The sequence below is a fragment of the Staurois parvus genome, unplaced genomic scaffold (assembly GCF_062004578.1).
Source record: "Staurois parvus isolate SC_StPar_1 unplaced genomic scaffold, SC_StPar_1.0 ptg000011l, whole genome shotgun sequence".
Taxonomy (NCBI): domain Eukaryota; kingdom Metazoa; phylum Chordata; class Amphibia; order Anura; family Ranidae; genus Staurois; species Staurois parvus.
This window is the reverse complement of record NW_028317807.1, coordinates 7,566,702-7,591,984: the sequence shown is the minus strand read 5'-3', so window position 1 is coordinate 7,591,984 and position 25,283 is coordinate 7,566,702. Positions and strand designations below refer to the sequence as shown.

Below are 25,283 nucleotides of genomic sequence, written 5' to 3'. Positions count from 1 at the left end.
ATATTGTTTGGGGATTCAAAGTAATTTTCTAGCAAAAAATACAGCTTTTTTTCATGTGAACATGTGAGAAAAGTCTTGGTCTTCATGTGGTTAGAAGAGTGAGTGATGTGTGGCATAAGCTTCTAATGCTGGGCATAAAATACCAAGAGAACACCCCCCCCCCACTCAAATGACCGCTTTTTGCAAAGTAGACATCCCAATTAATTTGATAAGAGGCATGCTGAGTATTTTGCAGATCTCATTTGTTGCCACAAGTTGTTGGAAAATGAAGAAAGAAAACAAAAACGTATTTTTTCTTTTCTTTTTTTCTTTTTCAAAACCTTGTGAGAAAAAAAATCTGCAAAATACTCACCATGCCTCTTATTAAATTTCTTGGGGTGTCTACTTTCCAAAAAAGGGGTCATTTAGGGGGGGGTTGGTGCTGTCTTGACATTTCAGGGCCTCCGAAACTGTGATAGGTAGTGAGGAAGTGAAGTTACACACCTTCAGATTTTCAAAGGGGTCATTGGATTTCCTGTATTTGGCTAGGCTCCCAAAAAGTTTTAGACATGTGGTATCCCCATACTTGGTAGAAGTAGAAGAATGTATTTTGGGGTGTAATTCCACATATACTCATGACATGTGTGAGCAATATATCATTTAAGTGACAACTTTGTGTAAAAAAAAAAAAAAACAAATTTTGTAATTTTCCAAAAACGTGGTAAAAAATAAAGTATTCTATTGACTCAGCATGCCTCACAGCAAATAGTCTGGGATGTCTACTTTCCAAAACGGTGTCATTTGGGGAGATGTGGTGCTATCCTGGAATTTCAGGGCCTCTGAAACTGTGATAGGTAGTGAGGAAGTGAAATAAGAGAAATTACACACCTTCAGGGTTTCAAATGGGTCATTGAATTTCGGGCTTCTATATGCAGCTAGGCTCCAGGGGCGGACTGACAACTCATGGGGCCCCTGGGCAATAGGGGATCATGGGGCCCCTGTTTCCTTGCTCAAACTCAAAAAAGCCTATGAAAAAGGTACCAGGGGCCCCCTACTGACTCCGGGCCCTCGGGCAGTGCCCGAGTTTCCAAACGGTCAGTCTGCCCCTGCTAGGCTTCCAAAATGTTTTGCACATGTGGTATCCGCATACTTGGGAGAAGTAGCAAATATACTTTGGGGTAAAATTTCACATATACCCATGGCATATGTGAGCGATATATCATTTAAGTGAAAACTTTGTGTAAAAAAGAAAAAATATTTTTTTTTGGCAATTTCAAAAAACTTGTGATAAAAATAATGTATTCCATTGACTCAACATGCCTCTCTGCAAATAGTATGGGGTGTCTACTTTCAGAAAAAGGGGTCATTATGATATCCTGGAATTTCAGAGCCTCTGAAGCTGTGATAGGTAGTGAGGAAGTGAAATGAATTTACGCCAAATTTACACCCTAAAATGAGGAATTTGGGGGTGTAATTCTAAATATACCAAGGGCATGTGTGAGCAATATACCATTTAAATGACTACTTTTTGGAAAAAAAAAAAAAAAAAGAAAACATTTTTTGTCATTTACCAAAAACTTAAACAAATAGTTTAGGGTGTCTGCATTCTGTAAAGCGATCATTTAGAGGTGTTTGTACTGCTCTGTCATTTTAGCACCTCAAGATAGGCAGTCCGAAAGTAAAAGCTGCATTCATTCCAGTATCTATACCACAGTTTGTAGACGCTATAACTTTCACACAAACCAATTAATATACACTTATTGGGATTTTTTTTTTTACCAAAGACATGTAGCAAAATACATTTTTGCCTAAATTTATGGCAAAATTTTAGTTTATTGGATATTTTTTATAACAGAAATTAGAAAATATAATTTTTTTCACAGTTTTCAGTATTTTTTTGTTTATAACACAAAACATCAAAAACCTAGAGGTGATCAAATACCACCAAAAAAAAGCTCTATTTGTGGACAAAAATTACATAAACTTGATTTAAATACAGCATTGCATGACCTGGCAATTATCAGTTAAACTAGCAGAGCGCTGTATAGCAAAAAATGGGAGTAAATGCCAGTATCTATACCATAGTTTGTAGACGCTCTAACTTTCACATAAACCAATTAATATACACTTTTTGTGATTTTTGTTTTACCAAAGGCATGTAGCAGAATACATTTTGGACTAAATTTATGACGATTTGAGTTTATTGGATTTTTTTATAACAGAAATGAGAGAATATCGGAGGGTTCAACATTTTCAATCTTTTTTTGTTTATAGTGCAGAAAATAAAAAAACCCATAGGTGATCTAATACCACCAAAATAAATATCTATTTGTGTAAAAAAAAGGACAGAAATTTTGTTTGGGTACAGCATTGCATGACCGTGCAGTTGCCAGTTGAAATTGCATAGCGCCAAATAGCAAAAAATGGCCTGGTCAGGAAGGGGGGTGAATCTTCCAGAGGGCAAGTGGTTAATGTTTTGTTTGCTGTGCTGCTCAACCTTCAGTTGGACTGCTTTTGAATGTTCCAAATATCCCTAAATCTTGTGTCCCTTAATGAATAAGAAAATATGATTTCTGTACTTACTACGAGGGCCATTCAAGTCAAACCAAGACTTTTGAGTTTATATAATAAAAGAACAAATTTCAAGGAGTGGAAACTGTATTTCTTTTCCTACATACTCCCCTGCTACATTTATACACTTATCTCAGAGTTTATCTAATGCCTGGAAAGCTTCGGCATAGAAAGATTTGTCAGTATGCCTGAACCATCCTAGGACAACCTGCTTCACTTCGTCATCAATGTGTTCACCATTCCCACAGAAAGATTCAATTCTAGTGCAGTTTCACAACAGGTTATGCGTCGATTATCCAGGATCAGGATTTCTACACACTGAATGTTCATTGAGAGTCTCATCACCATACTGTGCTTGAAGTCTGCTGTAGATATCTGTGGGTTTTATGCCTTCATTCATAAGAAACTTCATCACCAGGCGCTGTTTCATGCATGCACTAACTGTTGTCTGCCATCTTGATTAACAGTGTTTGGACTTGCCCATGACATCTGCTCCGCCTATCAGTGATAGGACACACTTGCCACTTAGTACTGCATGCAGTACTGCCACGCTACAATCTCTTTCTATTCCTGTAAAATTAAAAGTCCCTCTTTGACTTGAACACCCCTTGCATAAAACCTGGACTGGTCCTTTAAATAGTCTGACCTATGATACATGAAAGAACATATACAGCAGGGGTCTCCAAACTTTCTAAACAAAGAGCCAGTTTACTGTCCTTCAGGCTTTAGGAGGGTCAGACTGTGACCAGTGGAAGTATAAAATGCCCTGGTGTCAGTGGGAATAAAAATGCTCCATTATTGGTTTTAGTGGGAGAAATAGTGCCTCATTGTTGGTATCAGTGGGAGGAATAATGCCCCATGGATGGTGTAAGAGAAATGGTACCCAGTCATTGGCATCAGTTGGAGGAAACGTGTCTTGAGGGCCGGATATAGGAAGCAGAGGGCTGCATCTAGCCCCCGGGCCACAGTTTGGAGACCACTGATATTCAGCAAAACGTGACCAGTTGACTCTTTTATCCAGAGAACTAAATGTGCCCATATTGCACAGAAATTGATAAGTGGTTTAACTCTTCAACATCTATCGAAAATTTAAACATCTCTTTTGGTCAGACTCTTCCAAACATTATCATGCTGTGTATTGCTTTATAGACCTTGCTTTATTGTTAACCCTGTGCTCTGCTGGATCTGATGTTATTAGCTGATCACTGCATTCCTTTGCAGTTTATGACTTAGAGGCATACATTTTTTAATCGGTAATCTTCCAGCTCTACAATTTGCAGGATTACTGTTATTGACGTTATACTGAAATACTGAAGATTATATTTTAATCACACAGTACTTGTTTTGCACATGAAAAACAACCCCCACATCTGTTTTTATTCTAATCCTGCTATGAAAACCCTTTTCATGATGGGTCTAAAAGTAAAGCACTAACCATTCCTACACATTATTTGTATGTTTTGTCAGATGCTTAAAATCCTCCCACATTTTATGAATTCAAAAATAAATATAAATTTGATACATAGAATATTTGTATTATTATCAACAATATTATTAGAGAATTGAATAATACCACCATCTCCTGTGGTGGTGTTCAACTTGGTACAGATATGGGCAAGTATTACACATTGTTACTGGTATAGGAGCTGATTCTTTGGCTCTGCAGTGCTAGGGTTCCAAGGTTTTGTGCTCACCAGGGATGTTTGTAGGTTTCCCCATATATGCATTTTTTTGTCCTGGATGTGCTTGGATTACTTCAGAAAATTTACTGGTACATTTTTGAGCTGGTGCATTATCAAATTATTTTTTTCCAAGTAATAACAGTAAATTGCATTACCATTTATTAGACACAAGCAAAGCTTTATACACAGCCTTGCTGCTGTGAAGGGGTAACTGAATCAAGGGCCAGCTGCTCTGATGTAGCCTACTCCTCCACACTGCCGGGTAGGTGAAGATGACAGCAGCTTCCTCGTCCCTCAGCTGCAGAGTTATCCACAGTCGTCTGAGCTCAGAAGCCAGTGTACCCCACACCCACTTCCTCTAGGGTGTGGTAATCAAGGCAATGAGGGAGATTTACTAAAACTGGTTCACTCAGAATCTGGTGCAGCAGTGCATGGTAGCCAATCAGCTTCCAACTTCAGCTTGTTTAACCATTTACCACCTGACCTATAGCACAGTGATGGCCAGATGGGACTTTCATAGATCTGAGCGGGCGTCATATGACATCCTCCCGGATCGCGCCTCGCATGCACCTGTAGCGCAATCTGTTACCGCCTGATCACTGTACTGGCCCGTTGCTGGTACCATATAACTGTTGTGAGCATCACAGCAGGTCACATGACAATTGTAAACAATGGATGGATGGCTTCCTTTCATGCCATCCATTGTGTAAAATTGTGTTGCTAGCTGTGATTGGTCATAGTGATCATGTGGACCAATCACAGCCTATCTGTGCCATGTGATTAGCTGTGGCTAATCACAGCCAAGCAAAACAAAAAAAAACTGAATGAATCAATTTAATTCAGTAAAATACCATTCTCTGCTATAAGCAATCATATTGTTTAAAAAAAAAATACTGATCACTTCCCCAGAGCAGTACAATGCTACTATGGTAACATTATATTGTTCTGGTCACAGCGTGTAAAAAAAAAATAATTAAAAAAGGAAAAAATGTAATAAAATGTTTTGTAATTTTTTTTTTTTGTACTGTCATCAGTCAGTGTTTTTGATCATCACCTCACAAGTTCAATGATGGTGCTGTACTGCACTGGTGACAGTATGTAAAAAAAATCCTGAAAAATGTTTTTGTCACTTTTTAATTTTCAAAATAATTATGACAAAAAAAACTACAACTTCAAAAAACTCGCCATGCCCCCTACTAAATACCTTGGACTGTCTACTTCCAAAAAAAGGGTAATTTGGTGGATATCTGTACTGTCCTGACACTTTTGGGCCTCACAAAATTAGATGGCTGTCAGTATATCAGATATATATATATATATACCATAATTTGTGGACTCTATAACTTTATGAAGAACAATTATACATTTGCAAAATTTTATAACAGAAATGAAGAAAAATATGTTTTTTCAAAATGTTCGGTCTTTGTTAATCTGTTTAGCAAAAAATAAAAACCCCAGTGCTGATTAAATACCACCTAAAGAAAGCTCTAGTTGTGTGAACAAAATGATAAAAATTTAGTCTGGGTAAAGTGTTGCATGACTGTGCAATTGTCAAAGTGCGAAAGCGCTGAAAGCTGAAAATTGGCAAGGGCAGGAAGGGGGTAAAAGTGGCCAGTACTGAAGTGGCTAATTAAGCTTTGGCAGTAAAACCTGGAAGCTGATTGGTTTCTATGTACTGCAACAAATTTTGCACTCCCCAGTTTTAGTAAATAACCCCCAATGCATTTTGGGGGTGGACCCCTTTTGTCAAGCCCAATATACCAGAAAGAGAATTGTATATATACAGTACTTGCATTATATGTGCCCCCAGGAATGGTATGTGTGACTCCCTTCCCTGTGATAGTGCTCATGTCTAGTTGCCAATTGCTAGGCCAAAGCATGTTCACATCCCATGATAATGAGATCACAAATCCCCTTAGCATCTGAAGCAGTCGACACCAGGGAGCTGTGATAAGGGAGCACTGTCATGGTAAGTATAACTGGGTCATGGGGTCCCTTTACAAAGACACTGTCACTTTGCCAGCAAGCAAAACTTCCATAGGCAGTAGTACAGTATATTTGGCGATACACTATTAGTGTTGCTCCTCCATCTTAATCTTGCATTTCATACTTAGCACTGTGTACACTGTTACAATATTGCAACAGTACTAGGTGGTATGATATGCATCAATATCTTAATATTTGTTTATATTTACTTGTTTAGCACTAAAATGTATTAGATCGTCCTGTGTTATTCATTAAATACATATTCTACAGTACTGAAACATACAAACTTGTATCTGCAGTCTACTGTAGTACAAATTGACATAATGCTGCACTCTACTGCATTATGTGTTATGGACTCTGTGCTGTAATCTTCAGTATGCTACTTGTACAGTACTGCAGTGCACTGGATGCTACAGAAGTGAATCATCACTCTTTATTGATATAAACAGTAACTCCAATCCCATTACTCATCTAAGAATGTACGTTTATTAGGGCGGTAGTCTCACTACTATTCTGTCTTGCCATTGTTCTTCATGCATTTTCCACTGCAGTTGTTTTAAATTTTCTTTGTAGTACCTTACCTGTGCATACCAAGGGGGTGGTATTCATATTTATTATTGTAATATATTATAATAGCAATGTGTTCATTTTATAAGATTTATTTAGGTTTATATGTTTTTGAACTGATATTTATATCTGCTTTTTGTATTTTTAAACTTTATTTTACAAATAAACATTTATTACAGGATGCATTTATTACACATGATTCAAAAAACAGGCAGGTAAGGGGAATAGGGGAGGAATCACTCCCCTGACCCATTCAGCTGTTTGTGTACAGTATCTCACAGAAGTGAGTACACCCCTCACATTTTTGTAAATATTTTATTAATCTTTTCATGTGACAACACTGAAGAAATTACACTTTGCTACATTGTAAAGTAGTGAGTGTACAGCATGTATAACAGTGTAAATTTGCTGTCCCCTCAAAATAACTCAACACACAGCCATTAATGTCTAAACTGCTGGCAACAAAAGTGAGTAAACCCCTAAGTGAAAATGTCAATATTTCGTGTAGCCACCATTATTTTCCAGCACTGCCTAACCCTCTTGGGTATGGAGTTCACCAGAGCTTCACAGGTTGCCACTGGAGTCCTCTTCCACTCCTCCATGACAACATCAAGGAGCTGGTGGATGTTAGAGACCTTGTGCTCCTCCCTTCTGTTTGAGGATGCCCCACAGATGCTCAGTAGAGTTTAGGTTTGGAGACATGTTTGGCCAGTCCATCACCTTTACCCTCAGCTTCTTTAGCAAGGCAGTGGTTGTCTTGGAGGTGTGTTTGGGGTCGTTATCATGTTGGAATACTGCCCTGCAGCTCAGTCTCTGCAGGGAGGGGATCATGCTTTGCTTCAGTATGTCACTGTACATGTTGGCATTCATGGTTCCCTCAATGAACTGTAGCTCCCCAGTGCCGGCAGCACTCATGGAGCCCCAGACCATGACACTCCCACCAACATGCTTGACTGTAGGCAAGACACACTTGTCTCTATACTCCTCACCTGTTGCCACCACACACGCTTGACACCATCTGAACCAAATAAGTTTATCTTGGTCTCATCAGACCACAGGACATGGTTCCAGTAATCCATGTCCTTAGTCTGCTTGTCTTCAGCAAACTGTTTGCGGGCTTTCTTGTGCATCATCTTTAGACGTGGCATCCTTCTGGGATGACAGCCATGCTGACCAATTTGGTGCAGTGTGCAGCGTATGGTCTGAGCTCTGACAGGCTGACCCCCTACCCCTTCAACCTTTGCAGAAATGCTGGCAGCACTCATATGTCTATTTCCCAAAGACAACCTCTGGATATGATGCTGAGCACGTGCACTCAACTTCTTTGGTCGACCATGGCGAGGCCTGTTCTGAGTGGAACCTGTCCTGTTAAACCGCTGTATGGTCTTGGCCACCGTGCTGCAGCTCAGTTTCAGGGTCTTGACAATCTTCTTATAGCGTAGGCCATCTTTATGTAGAGCAACAATTCTTTTTTTCAGATCCTCAGAGAGTTCTTAGACATGAGGTGCCATGTTAAACTTCCAGTGACCAGTATAAGAGTGAGAGCGATAACACCAAATTTAACACACCTGCTCCCCATTCACACCTGAGACCTTGTAACACTAATGAGTGACATGACACTGGGGAGGGAAAAATTTGGACATTTTCACTTAGGGGTGTACTCCCTTTGGTTGCCAGCAGTTTAGACATTAATGGCTGTGTGTTGCGTTATTTTGAGGGACAGCAAATTTACACTGTTATACAAGCTGTACACTCACTACTTTACAATGTAGCAAAGTGTCATTTCTTTGGTGTTGTCACATGAAAAGTTATAATAAAATATTTATAAAAATGTGACGGGTGTACTTCTGTGAGATACTGTAAATGTCAGCTTGAACTGTTGAAAGCAGGCTTTTTTTTTAAAGAGCAGCTGAGAATAGCCTGGTAAATATGTAAAAATAGTCTCATTGCTTTACCTGCTGAATGAAAATGGAAATACAGTATATTATTTATACTATATTTAATTTTTATTTGACAGAAAAGAACAGATATTTAAAAGTAATATTTTTCCATTCTGACCAAAACAAATATATAAATAAGCAAATAAGGTATTTATAGAAGGACTATGATGCACTAAATTTGTGAATGCTTGAGTTGCTGTAGCCAAGTGACACCATTAGAAAGTCGAAGAAACAATTGTTCACATTTTTCCATGTCCTTGTCCCATGTTGGAAATGAGAATGCCTAAAATGGTACAAAAATTCTTGAACGACAGAGGACAACTTCCCACGTACATAGCTACAATCTATTCCTAGTCTATGATTGCACTTTATCCAATCATGTGCAGACTTGCTCATTCAATTTTTATAGAATGAAGACTGTACTAATTAACTGAAAATGGCAGGTTATGATAACTAATGAGATTTTCCATTATGTCCCTTCGGAAATTTTCTCCTGAACAGTCCATATCGGCTCTTGAAAGCAGTGTACTAATGAACACAAAATGGAATGAGCATTTAAAATATGGATATTTTCACCCAATTTTCTAATGATGTGTAGGCTTGAAGTAGGTCTCATCCTAGAACTAGGCAATGAATAAGTGATGTGCTTCTGAAGTATAAGTATTTGTATTGGTTGTATATTTTATCTTACACTGTACCTTGTGCTATTACTCATACTTGTTTTAGTGTTCTGTGGTATTGACCAACATACTGATCTATGTGCAGGAGAATCTGTACCGGAGTATCAAATGGCATTTCAGGCTGAAGCTGGCAATCACCCTACATTTGAAGACATGCAAGTATTGGTGTCAAGAGAGAAGCAAAGGCCTAAATTTCCAGAGGCATGGAAAGAGAACAGCCTGGTGAGTTCAGATATGGGAATAGCTTTTTCTTGTGCGCATGCTTATTTAGCACATGACCATATACTAAAGGAGGTAGACAGCCATGTCACCATTTTTCACAACTAGAAATGTTCGGCATTTGATGCAAAATCCATTCTTTTTAACATAGCAATGGATTTGCATGGAAATATGTCCTCAACCTACTTACTATGTCGATTTTAGCTTTTTGTTATAGTTCTAAAGTACAAAGTTAAGCAAGGCAAAATGCAACTTCTCTAGTGATTTGTACAAGGATGACTAGATACAGTCATGGCCGAAATTGTTGGCACCCTTGATATTTTTCCTGAAAATCAAGTATTTCACACAAAAAAGGTATTGCATTAACACATGTTTTGCTATACACATGTTTATTCCCTTTGTATGTATTGGAACAAATATAAAACAGAGGCAGAAAAGCAAATATGACATAATGTCACACAAAACCCCAAAAATGGGCTGGACAAAAGTATTGGCACCCTTAACTTAATATTTGGTTGCACACCCTTTGGAAAACATAACTGAAATCAGTCGCTTCCTATAACCATCAATAAGCTTCTGACACCTCTCACCCGGAATTTTGGACCACTCTTCCTTTGCAAACAGCTCCAGGTCTCTCTTATTGGAAGGACACCTTTTCCCAACAGCAATTTTAAGATCTCTCCACAGGTGTTCAATGGGATTTAGATCTGGGCTCATTGCTGGCCACTTCAGAACTCTCCAGCGCTTCTTTGCCATCCATTTCTGAGTGCTTTTTGACGTATGTTTGGGGTCATTGTCCTGCTGGAAGACCCAGGATCTTGGACGCAAACCCAGCTTTCTGACACTGGGCCCTACAGTGCGACCCAAAATCCTTTGGTAATCCTCAGATTTCATGATGCCTTGCACACAGTCAAGGCACCCAGTGCCAGAGGCAGCAAAACAACCCCAAAACATCATTGAACCTCCACCATATTTTACCGTAGGTACTGTGTTTTGTTCTTTGTAGGCCTCATTCCGTTTTCGGTAAACAGTAGAATGATGTGCTTTACCGAAAAGCTCTATCTTGGTCTCATCTGTCCACAAGACGTTTTCCCAGAAGGCTTTTGGCTTACTCAAGTACATTTTGGCAAACTGTAGTCTTGCTTTTTTATGTCTCTGTGTCAGCAGTGGGGTCCTCCGGGGTCTCCTGCCATAGCGTTTCATTTCATTTAAATGTCGACGGATAGTTCGCGCTGACACTGATGCTCCCTGAGCCTGCAGGACAGCTTGAATGTCTTTGGAACATGTTTGGGGCTGCTTATCCACCATCCGGACTATTCTGCGTTGCAATCTTTCATCAATTTTCCTCATCCGTCCACGACCAGGGAGATTAGCTACAGTGCCATGGGTTGCAAACTTCTTGATAATGTTGCGCACTGTGGACAAAGGCAAATCTAGTTCTCTGGAGATGGACTTGTAACCTTGAGATTGTTGATATTTTGCCACAATTTTGGTTCTCAGGTCCTCAGACAGTTCTCGTCTCCTCTTTCTGTTGTCCATGCTTAGTGTGGCACAGACAGACACACAATGCAAAGGTTAAGTGAACGTCTCTCCTTTTTATCTGCTTTCAGGTGTGATTTCTATATTGCCCACACCTGTTACTTGCCCCAGGTGAGTTTACAGGAGCATCACATGCTTGTAACATTCTTATTTATCCGCAGTTGTGAAAGGGTGCCAATACTTTTGTCCAGCCCATTTTTGGAGGTTTGTGTGACATTATGTCGAATTTGCTTTCTTTCCTCCCTTTTTTTGTTTTGTCCCAATACACACAAAGGGAATAAACATGTGTATAGCAAAACATGTGTTAATGCAATACGTTTCGTGAGAAATACATGATTTCCTGGAGAAATATCAAGGGTGCCAACAATTTCGGCCATGACTGTATCTTCCAGCCCGTTGTCCTTAGGAGTGAAGGAGATATTTGCCATGTCTGGGCAGCCTGGCCATATTAAATAATTTTAGAATCTGTAAACAGTTAATACAATTTACAACGGGGTGAAAAGGAAAATAGGATTTCTATCCATGGTAGCCACTGAGTTAGGTAATTTCATAAACAGCATTCAAAAACTGATAGATTGCTGTAGTCAGCTGTCCAGCTTTCATTTCCTGTAGTCTGGGTCCAATTAAAAATCAAGTCACGAATATTACAGTGACTGATAAGTTTCTGACAGACTATAGCGCCTTCATGTTCCATTGTGGTGGATTATTGCACTAATGTGTGGTATTTTGACCTTTAAAGCAGTAGTAAACCGCATTAAAAAAAAAAACCAAAAAGAAAAAAAAACCCTGCAAGCTCAAGGCATAATGTGCTAGTATGCATTGCATACTAGCACATTATGAAGGACTTACCTTGAAATGAAGCCCTCCAGGGGATCACTGTCACAACTCCCCAGGGTTTCCATCTTCACCCGGTCTTCCTCGTGGGTTCACAAGCTCTGGCCGGCTAATTGGGTGAGCCACGATGACGTCACTCCCACACATGCGCGCGGGACGTCCTGGGCCACAGTACAGTGCTCCGAAGGAACAGCACAGCTTTCAAAAAGGGCTAATATATCCTAAATGGTTTATGTTTAGGATATATTAATTTTACCTACAGGTAAGCTTTACTATAAGCTTACCTTTACATAATATTATTAAAGAAGAGTTTACTACCACTTTAATGTTTCTTCTCACCTGTTTTAACCCCTAAAAAAGCATGCAGTTGCTGCACAGCCCTTTTCAGACTCCATATACGATGGGGAGGGAGATACTTTTTGCTATGCCGCAGTGCAAAGTACACATGTTCACCACTGTCCACTGCCTTTGCAGCTTAAGGGATAGCAGTTGGGGGGTGGTAAAAACATAGTTGAACTGCATGTTTTAAGCGCCCCCCCCAACCACAAATGTAAACATAGCTGTAGGGCTTGTTCACATGTGCAGTCACGGGGTGGTAAAACTAGGCAGTTGAGTTGCAGTTTTATTGCTTTCCCCCACCCCCCTACCTCCCATGTGAAAACATGCAGTATGCAGTCACTCAGGTCTGTACACATGCTACATCCACAGAAAAAAGTAAACAGCATAGGTGTTACTGCCACCAAGCGCACACTGTGCAAGCCTATGGGACCATGTTGCAACTGCCTCGCAAGTGTGTATAATGCGGCATGGTGGTGTGGCATTGCGGCACAGTGGTGTGGCATTTACAGGGTTAGGTCAGGCATGAGGGAGTGACATATCTCCTTCTCACCACCTGTCAACTGCCTATGAAAAGTGATTACTTTTCAGAGGGGCGCCCTATTCCAATGGTACATCCACTTGATGGCAAATTATTAAAGAGGCACCCTCAAGTGGATTCTACATACCTCTCCACAAAGAATGCATCTGATAATGAGACAATGTAACATGGCAAGAACATTAACTATTAAATACTTAGGTCAGTTGCTGTATGTATTAAACTACAGAGCTTTCTGAATGCAAGAAGAAGCTTAGCCCTAGTTATTCCTTTAGATACTATAACAAATTATTAATTTTCTCCACAGGCTGTAAGATCACTCAAAGAAACAATTGATGATTGCTGGGATCAGGATGCAGAAGCCAGGCTTACAGCCCAGTGTGCAGAGGAGAGAATGGCTGAGTTAATGATGATCTGGGAAAGGAATAAGTCAGTAAGCCCAACCATCAACCCAACCTCTACAGCTGTGCAGAATGAGCGGTATGTGCACAGCAATAAGAGCTGGTCTGAAAAAGATCAGTATCATATATTACTATGGTTGAAAAGTCCCAAAGAATGACTTATTGACTGTGGTTTGCTGAATGTATGTGGATTCTATCACAACATGTTGAGAGTGTTTCCTTCAAAACAAGAAGGGTTGATGAAAGGATAGATACACTAAATAGGTAGACAGAGAACCTGATACGTTTTTTTTGTTTCTGTGTAGAATGGCTGCATTTACATTTTTGTTGTTTAATAATAATTTTTTTTTAATTCTTTTGTCTCTGAAGCAATCTGTCACAAAGTCGACGGGTCGCAAAAATTGGTCCATACCCTGATTATTCATCATCATCTTATATTGAAGATTCTGTGCACAACCCTGACAGTATAGTAAAGAACATCTCATCTGAGAACTCCATGTCCAGCACTCCCCTTACTACCAGTGAGAAGAATCGGAACTCTATTAACTATGAGCGCCAGCAGGCTCAGGCACGTCTCCCTAGCCCAGAGACCAGTGTAACCAGCTTGTCAACCAACACTACCACTACCAACACTACAGGGCTAACACCAAGCACTGGTATGACCACAATATCTGAGGTCCAGTACTCAGATGAAACTATGCATGGCATACAGCCTACTGGGCCCACTCCTGTTTGTCTGCAGCTCACAGAGGAAGACCTAGAGACCAATAAGCTGGACCCAAAAGAAGTTGATAAGAACCTAAAGGAAAGCTCAGATGAAAACCTTATGGAACATTCCCTGAAACAGTTCAGTGGGTCTGACCCACTGGGCAGCACCAGCTCCAACTTATTTTACCCACTAATTAAGCTGGCAGTGGAATCCACAGGGCAGCAGGATTTTACCCAAGTGGGAAATGGCCAAGCTTGCTTAGTACAAGACATACACCCTGCACAACACTATCCTCTTCCTAAGCAACAAAACCTTCCCAAAAGACCCACCACCCTTCAGCTAAATACTAAATCCTCTGGCAAAGAGTCTAGGCTTAAATTTGGCAGCAAGCACAAATCTAACTTGAAGCATGTTGAGACAGGAGTGGCCAAAATGAACACAGTGAGTGCTGCAGAACCCCATGTGGTGACAGTAACCACAGCTGCCGGTAGGACAGGTTATGTGAACTCTCAGGGGCCCTCAAGCCAGCATTCAAATACAGTCTTAGGTCCCAGTACCAACTCCGTAGCCCAAAGAGCACAGGAGATGCTACAAAACCAATTCAGAGGTGAGGACAGCCGTCTGAACATCAACTCTAGTCCAGATGAGAATGAGCCACTGCTGAGGAGAGAACAACAAGCTGGGCAAGATGAGTCTGTACTTGACCGACTAGTGGAAAGGAGGGATCGGCCACAGGAGACCAGCAGGGTAAACTCAAATAACAATAACAACAGCAGCCAGTGTGTACAGCAAGATCCAGGAGCACAGGTTCCTTTTGTAGAACATAGACAACGCCAGACAAGGAGAGCACAGAGACCTAACTCCCTGGACTTGTCCACCTCCAGTATTATGGATAACTGCAGCACACAATGTAAGCCTACATCCTTTAATATTGCAAATCTAGTTACAGTATTATCTGAGTAACTGTATTTGTGTGATAATTATAATCTGCTGTATTACATGCAGTTAGTTAAGAATGTCCATATCACTGCTGAGATCTGAACCATCAACTTTAATTTGCTGTCCAATTCCCTGAATAATAATCAGTCATTTTGGTAAATAAAGTAAACTTCCAAGCAATAAGGAATCAATTAGCTATATTTCATCCAAACTGGTGGCCTAGATATAGATCCCAAAATGCCACCATCATTTAAATGTCTCAAAAGAAGAACACTTTTTTCACTGCAAAAATATTTTCTGTGCTACACAAATAATATTATATTGGGACGCTGGTGTCCATTGGCTCAAGTTGCTTTGACTACATATAAGAGCTCACAGTATAAACATTAATGCATATGAGTATAGAACTAAGTAATCTAGTGGCCCACATTTACAGCTAGGAAATTACAACATAGAGATCCACATTTTTTGTTGATGTGTTAGGAGTCAAAGATTGTTTCTGTGATATTGATCACCCAGGAGATATATAAGCAGATAGTGGAAAACAAATATTCTTTAACACAGTAACTTGTAATGTTTTTTGTTAATGAAGGTGCAGTGTGCTGCAAGGTTGTCACATTTTGGACTTTCAGCAATAAAACAATTTAGTGTGATTCCTACAATTGTTTTGCAAATAATTATTTACTGAATAGTTGCTATTGGTGCTGGACTCTGGTAGTGTTTGAAAGGGAACTGGTAGCATCTGGTGCTGATAAGGTAAGTCTGGATTTGCAGAGTTAAGGTTAGGATTTACATCAGAGTTAAGGGAGTTAAGAGTTTAATTAAGTTTAAAGGACACCTTACCTGATATAAATATGGAGGCTGCCATTACTGAGATCTCATTCTGCAAATGCTAGCTGCCTGGCTATTGAGTTGCTCCCCTTGTTTCAATACCTTTAATCACTAATCCAAAATAGGTTTTCAGAAAGGGACTTCTGACTTTCCTAATTTGGATACTTGTTGCAGGTTAGTGCCTGAGAAAGTACTGAAGCCAGAGGGTCAGAATACCAGCCAGACAGCTAGCATTTTTATGGCTAAGTCAGCAATGACAACTACCCTGTTTCTTTTGGTCAATATTTAAGGGTAATATGTTTTCATTTCAGGGTTAAGGTAAATTTAAGTTTTAAGACTTAGGTGAAGTGTTAAGGTCTATGGGGTTGATTTATTAAAACTAGAGAGTGTAAAATCTGGTGCAGCTCTGCATGGTAGTCAATCAGCATCTAAGTTCAGCTTGTTCAGTTAAGCTTTGACAACAACCTGGAAGCTGATTGGTTTCTTTTTTCTTTTTTTTTTAATTCCATTTTAAATACATTTCATCATCACATTATATATATAAAAATACAATATAATATCCAACATTTCTACTTTATTTGCTCAGCTGATTGATTTCTATGCAGAGTTGCATTAGATTTTACAATCTCCCGTTTTAGTAAATCGGCCCCTATATTTCAGCTTTAGGTTAAGTGTCAGGGGAAAGGTGAGAGTTCGGAAAATTATTTGGGGTTTGATTATGTTTAGACCTGAAAACCCTGCGCTGTGGGGTAAAGCCTGTCTAAGAATTTGTATGATCACCAGACATTCTTTGTATGTACAATCCTTTTATAATATTGGCTTCTATCTGTTTCATACAATGAGAGTAAAGCAAGTAAAGCAGTTTTTTCAAATGCATAAAAAATAGAATTGCCAAAAGTACCAGGGACGAATAAACACAAACCTGTCCAAAGACATAAAATTAGTACAAACTGACACAAATAGAAATGTGTCCACAGAGACACAGGCAGTGCCATACTGACACAAAAAGGTATATGTCCACACGGGCACAATCTGTACCATACTGACACAACTAAACCATGTCTGCAGAAACACAGTCAGTACCAAGTGATGCAACAAGGAACATGTTCACAGATACATAAACAATACCACAGTAATACAAAAATTGGGTCAACAGAAGCACAATCAGTATGGCATTGACACAACCAAGAATGTATTTGCAGAGAGTCAAACAATACCAACACAACCAGTAACGTGTTTACAGAGGCACAATCAATATTATAGTGACATAACTAAGAATGTGACCACAGTATTATAGTGACTCAACTAGAAACACATTTTTATCCACCTACTTTAATTCAGCATTTGTTTGAACTAGTATGCAGGAGTGTGAGGGTTTGCCTGACAGGATCTGTAAGGCTCGGTTCAAACTAGCGGATTCCAAAGTTGCGTGATTTTAGTGCAACTTTGGAATGCGACTTTGAAGAGATTTGGATAAGACTTTTACACTTTCTGGTACTAAAGCCATGTCAAAGTTGGATCACCTTATCCGAAGTTGCAGCAACTTCAGTAGTATCCATTGGAATGGCTCTCATAGAGATACATGGACTACAACGTTGGGTCTCACAAGTCGGATCCTAAGTCACAGGAGTGTGAACCATATAAATAGTAGTAGCCAGCATTAATTTAAAGTGACTTGTGTGGTCGTGTGCTCCCCTGGTGCTCTAGGCAACAGCCTATGTGGTTTAGTGAGAAATCTGGCCCTGGTATATAGATTGATTGAGCGCCAAACCCAAGTTCACTACCCCTGAACCCAGTACCACTGTGTATCTTTCTCGTCTCACCTGTACATGCCTATAAACACAGAGGAGAGAAGGATGAAGTAGGAATTTCAAGTACTTCTAGTATATTGCAGTCAGTAAGGAGCACTTTGTAGAAAATAGAATTGCAGTATGTTCCCATGGTCCTGGGACCTTATGACAATTGTGACTTCTGTGGTCTCTTTTCCTATGATATCCTATATATCTTCCTTACATTAGGTGAAAATAATGCTGTGAATATTTTATTGCCAAGATGATTCATCATCTATTGAAAACCTATTTTGTTATTTAGGTGATACGCTATCAGACAGTCGGGCTGGCTCAGGCGAGAAGATAAAGAAGAGAGTAAAGACACCATACTCCCTGAAACGATGGCGCCCCTCCACATGGGCAATCCCCACTGAGCGTCAGGACTGTGAGGTCAACAACAATGGAGGCGATGACACCTTCAGCCACTCAAAGTCGAGCACAGCTGTTTACCTTATAGATGGGGGCACCACCACTGCTGCCCTTTCTAAAGATGCCAGGATGAGCTGCTTGTAAATGATCCAATCATCTCTTTTTTATTATTAATATTTTTATTATTATTTTCAAGTTTTTTTGAATGCCTCCAAAACCTAATTTTTTTTTATCATCTAGTGAGCAGAAGACGTGGAAAATCATATTTCTATCATCAAATCTTTGTACAGGACTTGCAATAACACTCATGGTTATGGCAGGGCCAGTAATCCAGTAGAGGTTCGTGTCTTGTCCTTCCACGACCATGGGAGTTACATAGAATTCAGCTATGCAGAGTAAACACACAAAATACAGTTTATGCTTCCTTGTTGTGTTTTTTTTGTTTTTTTTTTACATTTTGGGTTTTTTGTTTGTTTGATTTTCATTTTTAAGGTAGTTCTGCACCTTCTACATATTGTTTTGTGAGTCCCAAGTCTGCTCATGTTTCATGTATATGTAAAAAGAAAAAACGAAGAAACAGACCACAGAAAGTGGAACACCTCTGAAAATTTCTTTTGTTAAAACAATGGAGAAGAAATTGCTGACCATTGTGGTCTCTAAAAATTCTGCAAAAACTGTCAGACAGGATTAACTGCAGCAGTGTCTTGTGCACGCAAATTTTGATTTTTATGCTGTGTCTAGTCTGTATGTTGATGTGTTAAAGAAGCGCTTGTTCAAGGACAAATACACCAAGAATTGCTTATTTCCTGCCTTTTATTTTAGTAGCAAACAGACTTTGCACTTTTAGGTAAAAGCACTGCAAGTCATATTGAAAATGGCTGTCTCACAGGAAGTTTCCATTCACAATTCCAAACCCCTAAACTGTGAATCAGTTTACTCCAAAGCTTGGACAGATTTCAGCCCTTGATTCATGGGGCTTTAATCTTTTCAGCTACTGGAGAATACAGAGCCACAGCATGATGAACTGACTGATGAACTGAGAGGGGTTTATGTAAAATGTTTACTTTCACCAGGCTTATTTGCGTATCGGACAACCATTCTTAGCTGATGACACTTGGAAGAAGAAGAAACAGGGGACACGTCTATTAAGGCTTTAAGGCGTATGTTAAAAAATAGATTAAAAGATTATATAAATATATATATAAAATATGTGATTATAACAAGAAAAGAGCTTATAAAAGTGATATTTTAGCCTATCTGTGCAAGAGTGAACACTTGTTAAGCAGAGTGGATTACCTTTGAATATCTGGCTTTTCATGTACTTGGTTGAAATGTGCAATGATATATTTTTTCCTCAATGCTTTACTGCAAAATACATTTCACTAACGCTAAAACTTTCTGTACTGTTTGTGATTTTTTTTTTATAGTTTTACCCTGAATAACTGCTACAAAATGTCCCCACGAGCTGCTTTTTGTATCTGAAAGCTGCCCGTTGCTGGTTATGTCCTGTGAATATGCTTTAACTTTGTATTTTTAATAAATATTGAATAAATGTATGCAAAATACAGAATTTAGGCTTGCCCCTTTAAAGAAGCAGTGTCACTTACAGTGCTTAAATAACATTAGGGAAATTAAACTGATCTCAGGCTCTCTGTGGACTTTGCTGTATAATCACATTGCCTGTTCATGACAGGTTTCCATAGACGTAGCCTTACCTCCCATGAGCACTAGCAGTATACAATCACAAGATGACAACCTCTTGGAGATACGTTGAGATATTGGCACTTAAACTTAAATCTTAGCAGAAACTGCTAATATAAGAGATCTGTCTCTCCGTAACATAGCCTTCAGTCCACCCAGACCAGAGTCAGATTCCAGATATGCACATTTGTATGCTGCTTTCATTGTGCCCTACCCTATAACCACAGAACCTTTATTTGCACAGTTTCATATATAAAAAAAAATAATATAAAAAGAAAATCTAATATTTGCTCTCTGAAAACCTATGCAGGAAAGACTTGAGATAATTTGAAAAATGTGTTAATTTTCTAATGTTCCCTCAAGCATCTCATCAGTCTAGGCCCATATGTTGCTTTTCTTCAAATCCATGACCTTAACCTGACAACAAGGTCTATTGGCCTTGTTTCTTCATTACTTTAATATTAAAATGCTAACTTAAAATGGTGAAAAACAATGTGCACAGTGTAGTGTAAATTATGATAGTCTGAGGACACTAAACTCCTCAAAAGCTAATTTTGTTTTTTGGACAATGTTACTAAGTAAAGGTCTGTGACTATGAGCTTTATATTGTTACATCGCTTAAACAATAAACAATATAGCGTAACCCAGAAATCAGCTATGGTGCAGTTGTCTTTTTGGACAAAACTTTTGAAAGCTGCTTTAGGATTGGTTGCTATGCACTTCATCTCCCCCCTCTCCTTTTTTTCATTGCTTAGGCATAAACTATTATCTTTATTTAATTTGACTTTGATATAGAACATCAGCCAACTCTTTTTTTTTTTCAATGAAAGGAGATTCCCTGTGTCCCTGTTGAAGACATTTCTCTCATTTCCCTACTGGAGTGTTTTACCGCTCTGATAGTTTTCCGTTCCCAGCTTCAGTGGGGGGCAGCGCAGTACGAAACGGACACTTCATTCATGGTGCTGTACAGCAGTGTAATGTGCTGCGCTGCTGTACAGTGCCATGAAATTCTATATGGTGTGCTGCGATAAAATGCATCATGCAGGGGCGGACTGACCATTTGGAAACTCGGGCACTGCCCGAGGACCCAGGGTCAGTAGGGGGCCCCATGAGATGCCCCTGGTAGCTTTTTCATAGGCGTTTTTGAGTCTGGGCAAGGACACAGGGGCCCCATGATCCCCTATTGCCCGGGGGCCCCATGAGTTGTCAGTCCGCCCCTGGCATCATGTCTGCATTTTATTGCGACACGCTGCATCGCAGCCCTAGGTTGCTTTGCAGTGTGAATGGGACACATAGGAAACAATTGTTTCCTGTGTGTCCTTACAGCGACAGACATTTGCAGTGAAACTTCTGTCACCGCACACTGTGTGAATTAACCCTGAATGCCCAACAATAAAAACAGATGTCCTTACCTATCTGCACCCAAAACTTGGCTGTATCTCCGCTATATTGTTAATTGTCATTTTAAAAGGGTAATTTTGCCTCTATAATAATGATAATGGTATATGGAATGCTGGATATAGACAATCACATGACATAAACACAAATTTAAAATAAAAAAAACATGGGTAATAAAGTTATGGAATTAGGTTAACTAGAAATTCCAGCAAAATAAACTCATTCAGGGTCCATTTACATTTTCCAGTGTGCTGCTGTAATCGCAATGCACATTAATACTCAGTACATGTGTTAGCACAATGCAGTCGTGTTCATTTTGAATGGCAACCCAATGCACTAAGACAATACAGCTCCAACGTACGTGTTGCAGTGAATCAAAACGTACAGACACACTACAACGCGTTGTGATAGCCTGTTGAAAAATGCTGCATGTCTGTTTTTTTGTCTGTTCTGGTGCGTTGAGGCATTTAGAACAGGCTATTCTAACACAATGCATGTTAAGGCATGACACAGCAAGTGTTAACGCAACACACTGGAATGGTAAAGTGTGAATGAGACCTCAATGAACTGCCAATACTAAATACAGGAAAAATTACAATTGTCTGGAAATCATCAAGTTCATTGCTGTACTGAATATGCGGTTGCAACATTTTAAACATTGGAAAAGGTGTTGAACACATTAGCTGTGATCAGGCAGTTTTTTGCAGCAGTGTCATTGAATGTAATCAAACATTTTTAGAACAAGAACAAATATTCTGGAAAGCTAATCTGTGCCCGCATGACTCTAAATAGTTAGCCTGAACAGAGTGTATATTTAAACTTTATAACAGGAACATTATATTCATGTCCAAGCATAATTAATTTGAGTATTCCAGTGTAAATGAGCTCTTAGCACCAAGGTATTTGTGACACTGCTCCTTTAAAGGTTTCTATCCATTTCATTCTTATATAAAATTTTTATGTCATTGGTAACCAGGACATTTTGACTTAATTATCACATTTTCATGTCATTGTGGCCTATTTGTTTACCTGATGCAAAGATCAATGATGTAATGTTCGCATAGCAACTAGAGATCAGCAATTAAGTGCTCTAGTGCACTAGTGAATACCTAAAGGGTTAGTTCATTTTACCAAAAATTCTGCCTAAGCAGGTAAGGATACCTGTAGATAAAAAAAAAACTGTGCAGCTTTGACTAGTTGGATAATGCTTTTGTCATAGGTGTAGGCCATTTATGTACCTCCCAAACTTTAGACGAAAAAAAAAAATGTATATGGCTTACATCTTTAGCAAAGGCATTATCCAACCTTAGTCATAGCTGCGCTTTTTTTTTTTTAATCTACAGGTGCCCTTTACGTACACAGGTAGTTTTTTGGTAAAGGTGAACTAACCCTTTAAAGCTGATTAGTTGTTATGTAACATCACATATTCTATAAGCACTATTACATTAAACAAGCCTTATTGCATTGCATCCCATAGTCTATCTGTATGATGTACTAGTATATTATACTATATATTCTAGTATAGTATACTTTTATTTTTACCAACCCTCACCATTACGTGTAAAGAAATTTGTACAGTGTTACTTTATAACATACTGGTATAATATGCTACATTATTCTAGTATAGTATACTAGTATTCTATATATTTATTATCCACATTGTCTTTTTATTTTGTAAACATAATTTGCCATGGTATCACATCCACATACTAGTACAGAATGCTATATAGTATTCTGTTATAGTATATTATTCCAATTTAATTTATAAATATTTTAACCTAGAAACTACATGAGGATGGTCAGGGTCATGAACAAACACCAGTTTATCTCCTGCTGAACAGAAAAGACAGTTTAACCTTTATTCATTATTGTTCTTTTCCATAACCAATTGAAATAAATATCAATTAATAAGACAACTGCATTGTATTGTGTAACTTGTTTCAGAAGTGGGTGGCTTATTTAAACTGAATGTTTTGTGTTGAATGTATTTCTTCCCTCAGCAATTAGTACAGAAATACAAACCATGGCTAAGAAGTGCCTATACGTAAGTGCTGCTGAAAAGAATTGCCTCAAAATTAAACACATTTTACCAAGTATTCTAAGGTACTGTAGTTGTGTATGTATTTGTATGGAACAAATACAATATATTTTTTGGTAAGGTCGCAAAATGTGAATTGCTTCACCCTCCCATATAGCCAATTAGCCTACAGTTCTACAAATACAGATGTGAACTTAAGATCTAATTGTTCTGCAGGGCTGTTTGAATGACTTGGTGGTCCCAGACTTACCTAAAAAAAAGTGAGCCTCCTCACATTACCAACTGGGAGGGCAGCTTAAAGGATAACTAAACCCTAGAACAAAAATATAATATATTGCAGTTTACCAGCTGGATGTGGTAGCTACATTAATTTTCATTTTTAGGTTTAAGAAAATTTTTAGCTAGTAAAGAAAACACCTCTTGATCTTGCTAGAAATGCTGTGTCCTTATCTCTTTCTGTGAGCTAAAATGAAAACAAAATCATTGTTATATTTATTTTGGAAGCTACTAATTTCCCCACCCCTCATGTATCGGAGATGGACACAGACAGATAAGTTTATAGTCCAGTCTAGGTGACAACCATGGCTTCCTTCAAAGATACAGTGGGGGAATAAGATTAGTCAGGGGCAGGAAATGTGTTTCCCTACTCTTTGAGGGTATGTTCGTACAATACAGCGGCTGATGTGTGCTGCAGCTGATGCACATTGCACACCCCCGCATACCACCGCAATGCAGTGGTATGGAATGGGCAAATGGGGAGACAAGGCATTTTGTCCTGTCATGGTGTGGGACTGCACTGGAATACTGTAGCTGCCCAACGCAGTTCCACCGTAGGTGGTGTGAATGAACCCTAAGGGATACAGGGACAGACAGATTCTAAGACAGTTGGGTTATACTGCCACCTACAGGAAAATTGCACTCTGGCAAACAAATGCTGTCAATCAGCTAGTATAACCCCTCCCACCTCCATCATCATTCAGTTTTTTGCTACTGTCCTAGGTTAAGGGACTTCTTTTTTTCTCTGAGAATAACAAACCTATTTCACCTCTTTTCCCAAGAGAGCTCCTTTTGCAGTTTTACGACTCACTTGGTTTTTGTTGTTGCCTTGGTGACTGTTCCCAGACCCCTCCATGGTGTTGGGGTCTGCCTTTAATGTGAGCACTGGGCTCTGCTTGTGGCGCTTTCAACATACCCAGTGTACTGTGTTTGCTACAGAGCGTGTTACATTTTCTGGTACAATCATTTTTATTAATATTTTAAATTTTTCTTCTTTAAAAGAATAAAAAGGTACAAACATTGAGAAGATAAGGTCCCTTGCAGGGGACCAATTGGCAGATATACAATACAATCAGAGACACTTAAACAGATTAGTCTTCAACAAAGGAGTGCCCTAACTAGAGCAGAAGGAACCTGAGTAAAATACACAGCAGAGGTAAATCGCGGCAGAGTGCTGTGGGGAAGTAAGGGTGGGGGAGGGGGGTGACATAACCTAAGATCAAGGAGGAGAGAAGTACAGTTTGGAAAAAAAGAGTTAAGAAGAAAGGATCAGAGATAAGAGAACCTGAGTCTGTTACATTTTTGAAAGACATGATACACCCACTGGTGTAATCCTGTCCCTTGATCATGGGGGCAAGGAAAGTGGTCATGCAGGCCTTTCCACTAACATTTATCCACCAACAACTCCAGGGCAGCTTGCAGTGTCCCTCCTCATGGAGCTGACTATAGCAACCTGAATCATTGTCCTTGAATCCACTTGTTCTATGGAATCCCCACTGGCTGTCTTGCATGGGTTCTTTATCTGCGTTATCTTGAGAGGAATTTTCTGTGGCTATATCAGCCTTTTAAAAAGTGGTCCATTTCCATTGTGGTTACTGCCACCTCTTGCCTAAACCAAATATGAAATGTTCCTGTTGACAACATCTCATCGTTTAATTCTAATCTAAAACTTTTAGTGAAGTTGAAAGGATAACTTCACCCATATTGAGGGTGTAACATGTTACGATTGGACCGCCCCCCCTGCTCCACCCCCACGATCCCCATTGTGACAGCTAGTGGGAGATCACAATTTAAAAGTATTCTGTGAATGAGAACACTACAAGTTCTGACAGCCTTTGCGGCTGTCAGCTTGTAGTTCGCAATGAACTACCACAGTGCAGTGGAGCACTGTGGTAGTTCATTGAGTCTTCCTGTCAGTATT

General features: G+C 39.3%; 1 protein-coding gene across 2 annotated transcripts in view; it reads left to right on the top strand.

Moving 5' to 3' along the window:
• The window catches only part of BMPR2 (bone morphogenetic protein receptor type 2), a 263,627-nt gene extending 240,663 nt beyond the window's left edge, over positions 1-22,964 (top strand). For both annotated transcript variants that reach the window (XM_089670476.1, XM_089670466.1), the window contains exons 10-13: positions 9,491-9,627; positions 13,179-13,351; positions 13,642-14,891; positions 17,843-22,964. In XM_089670476.1, coding sequence (XP_089526602.1) covers positions 9,491-9,627; positions 13,179-13,351; positions 13,642-14,891; positions 17,843-18,093 — 1,811 coding nt within the window. In that variant the 3' untranslated portion in view covers positions 18,094-22,964. The remainder of the gene's footprint in view (positions 1-9,490; positions 9,628-13,178; positions 13,352-13,641; positions 14,892-17,842) is intronic.
• Positions 22,965-25,283: the final 2,319 nt, after the last annotated feature.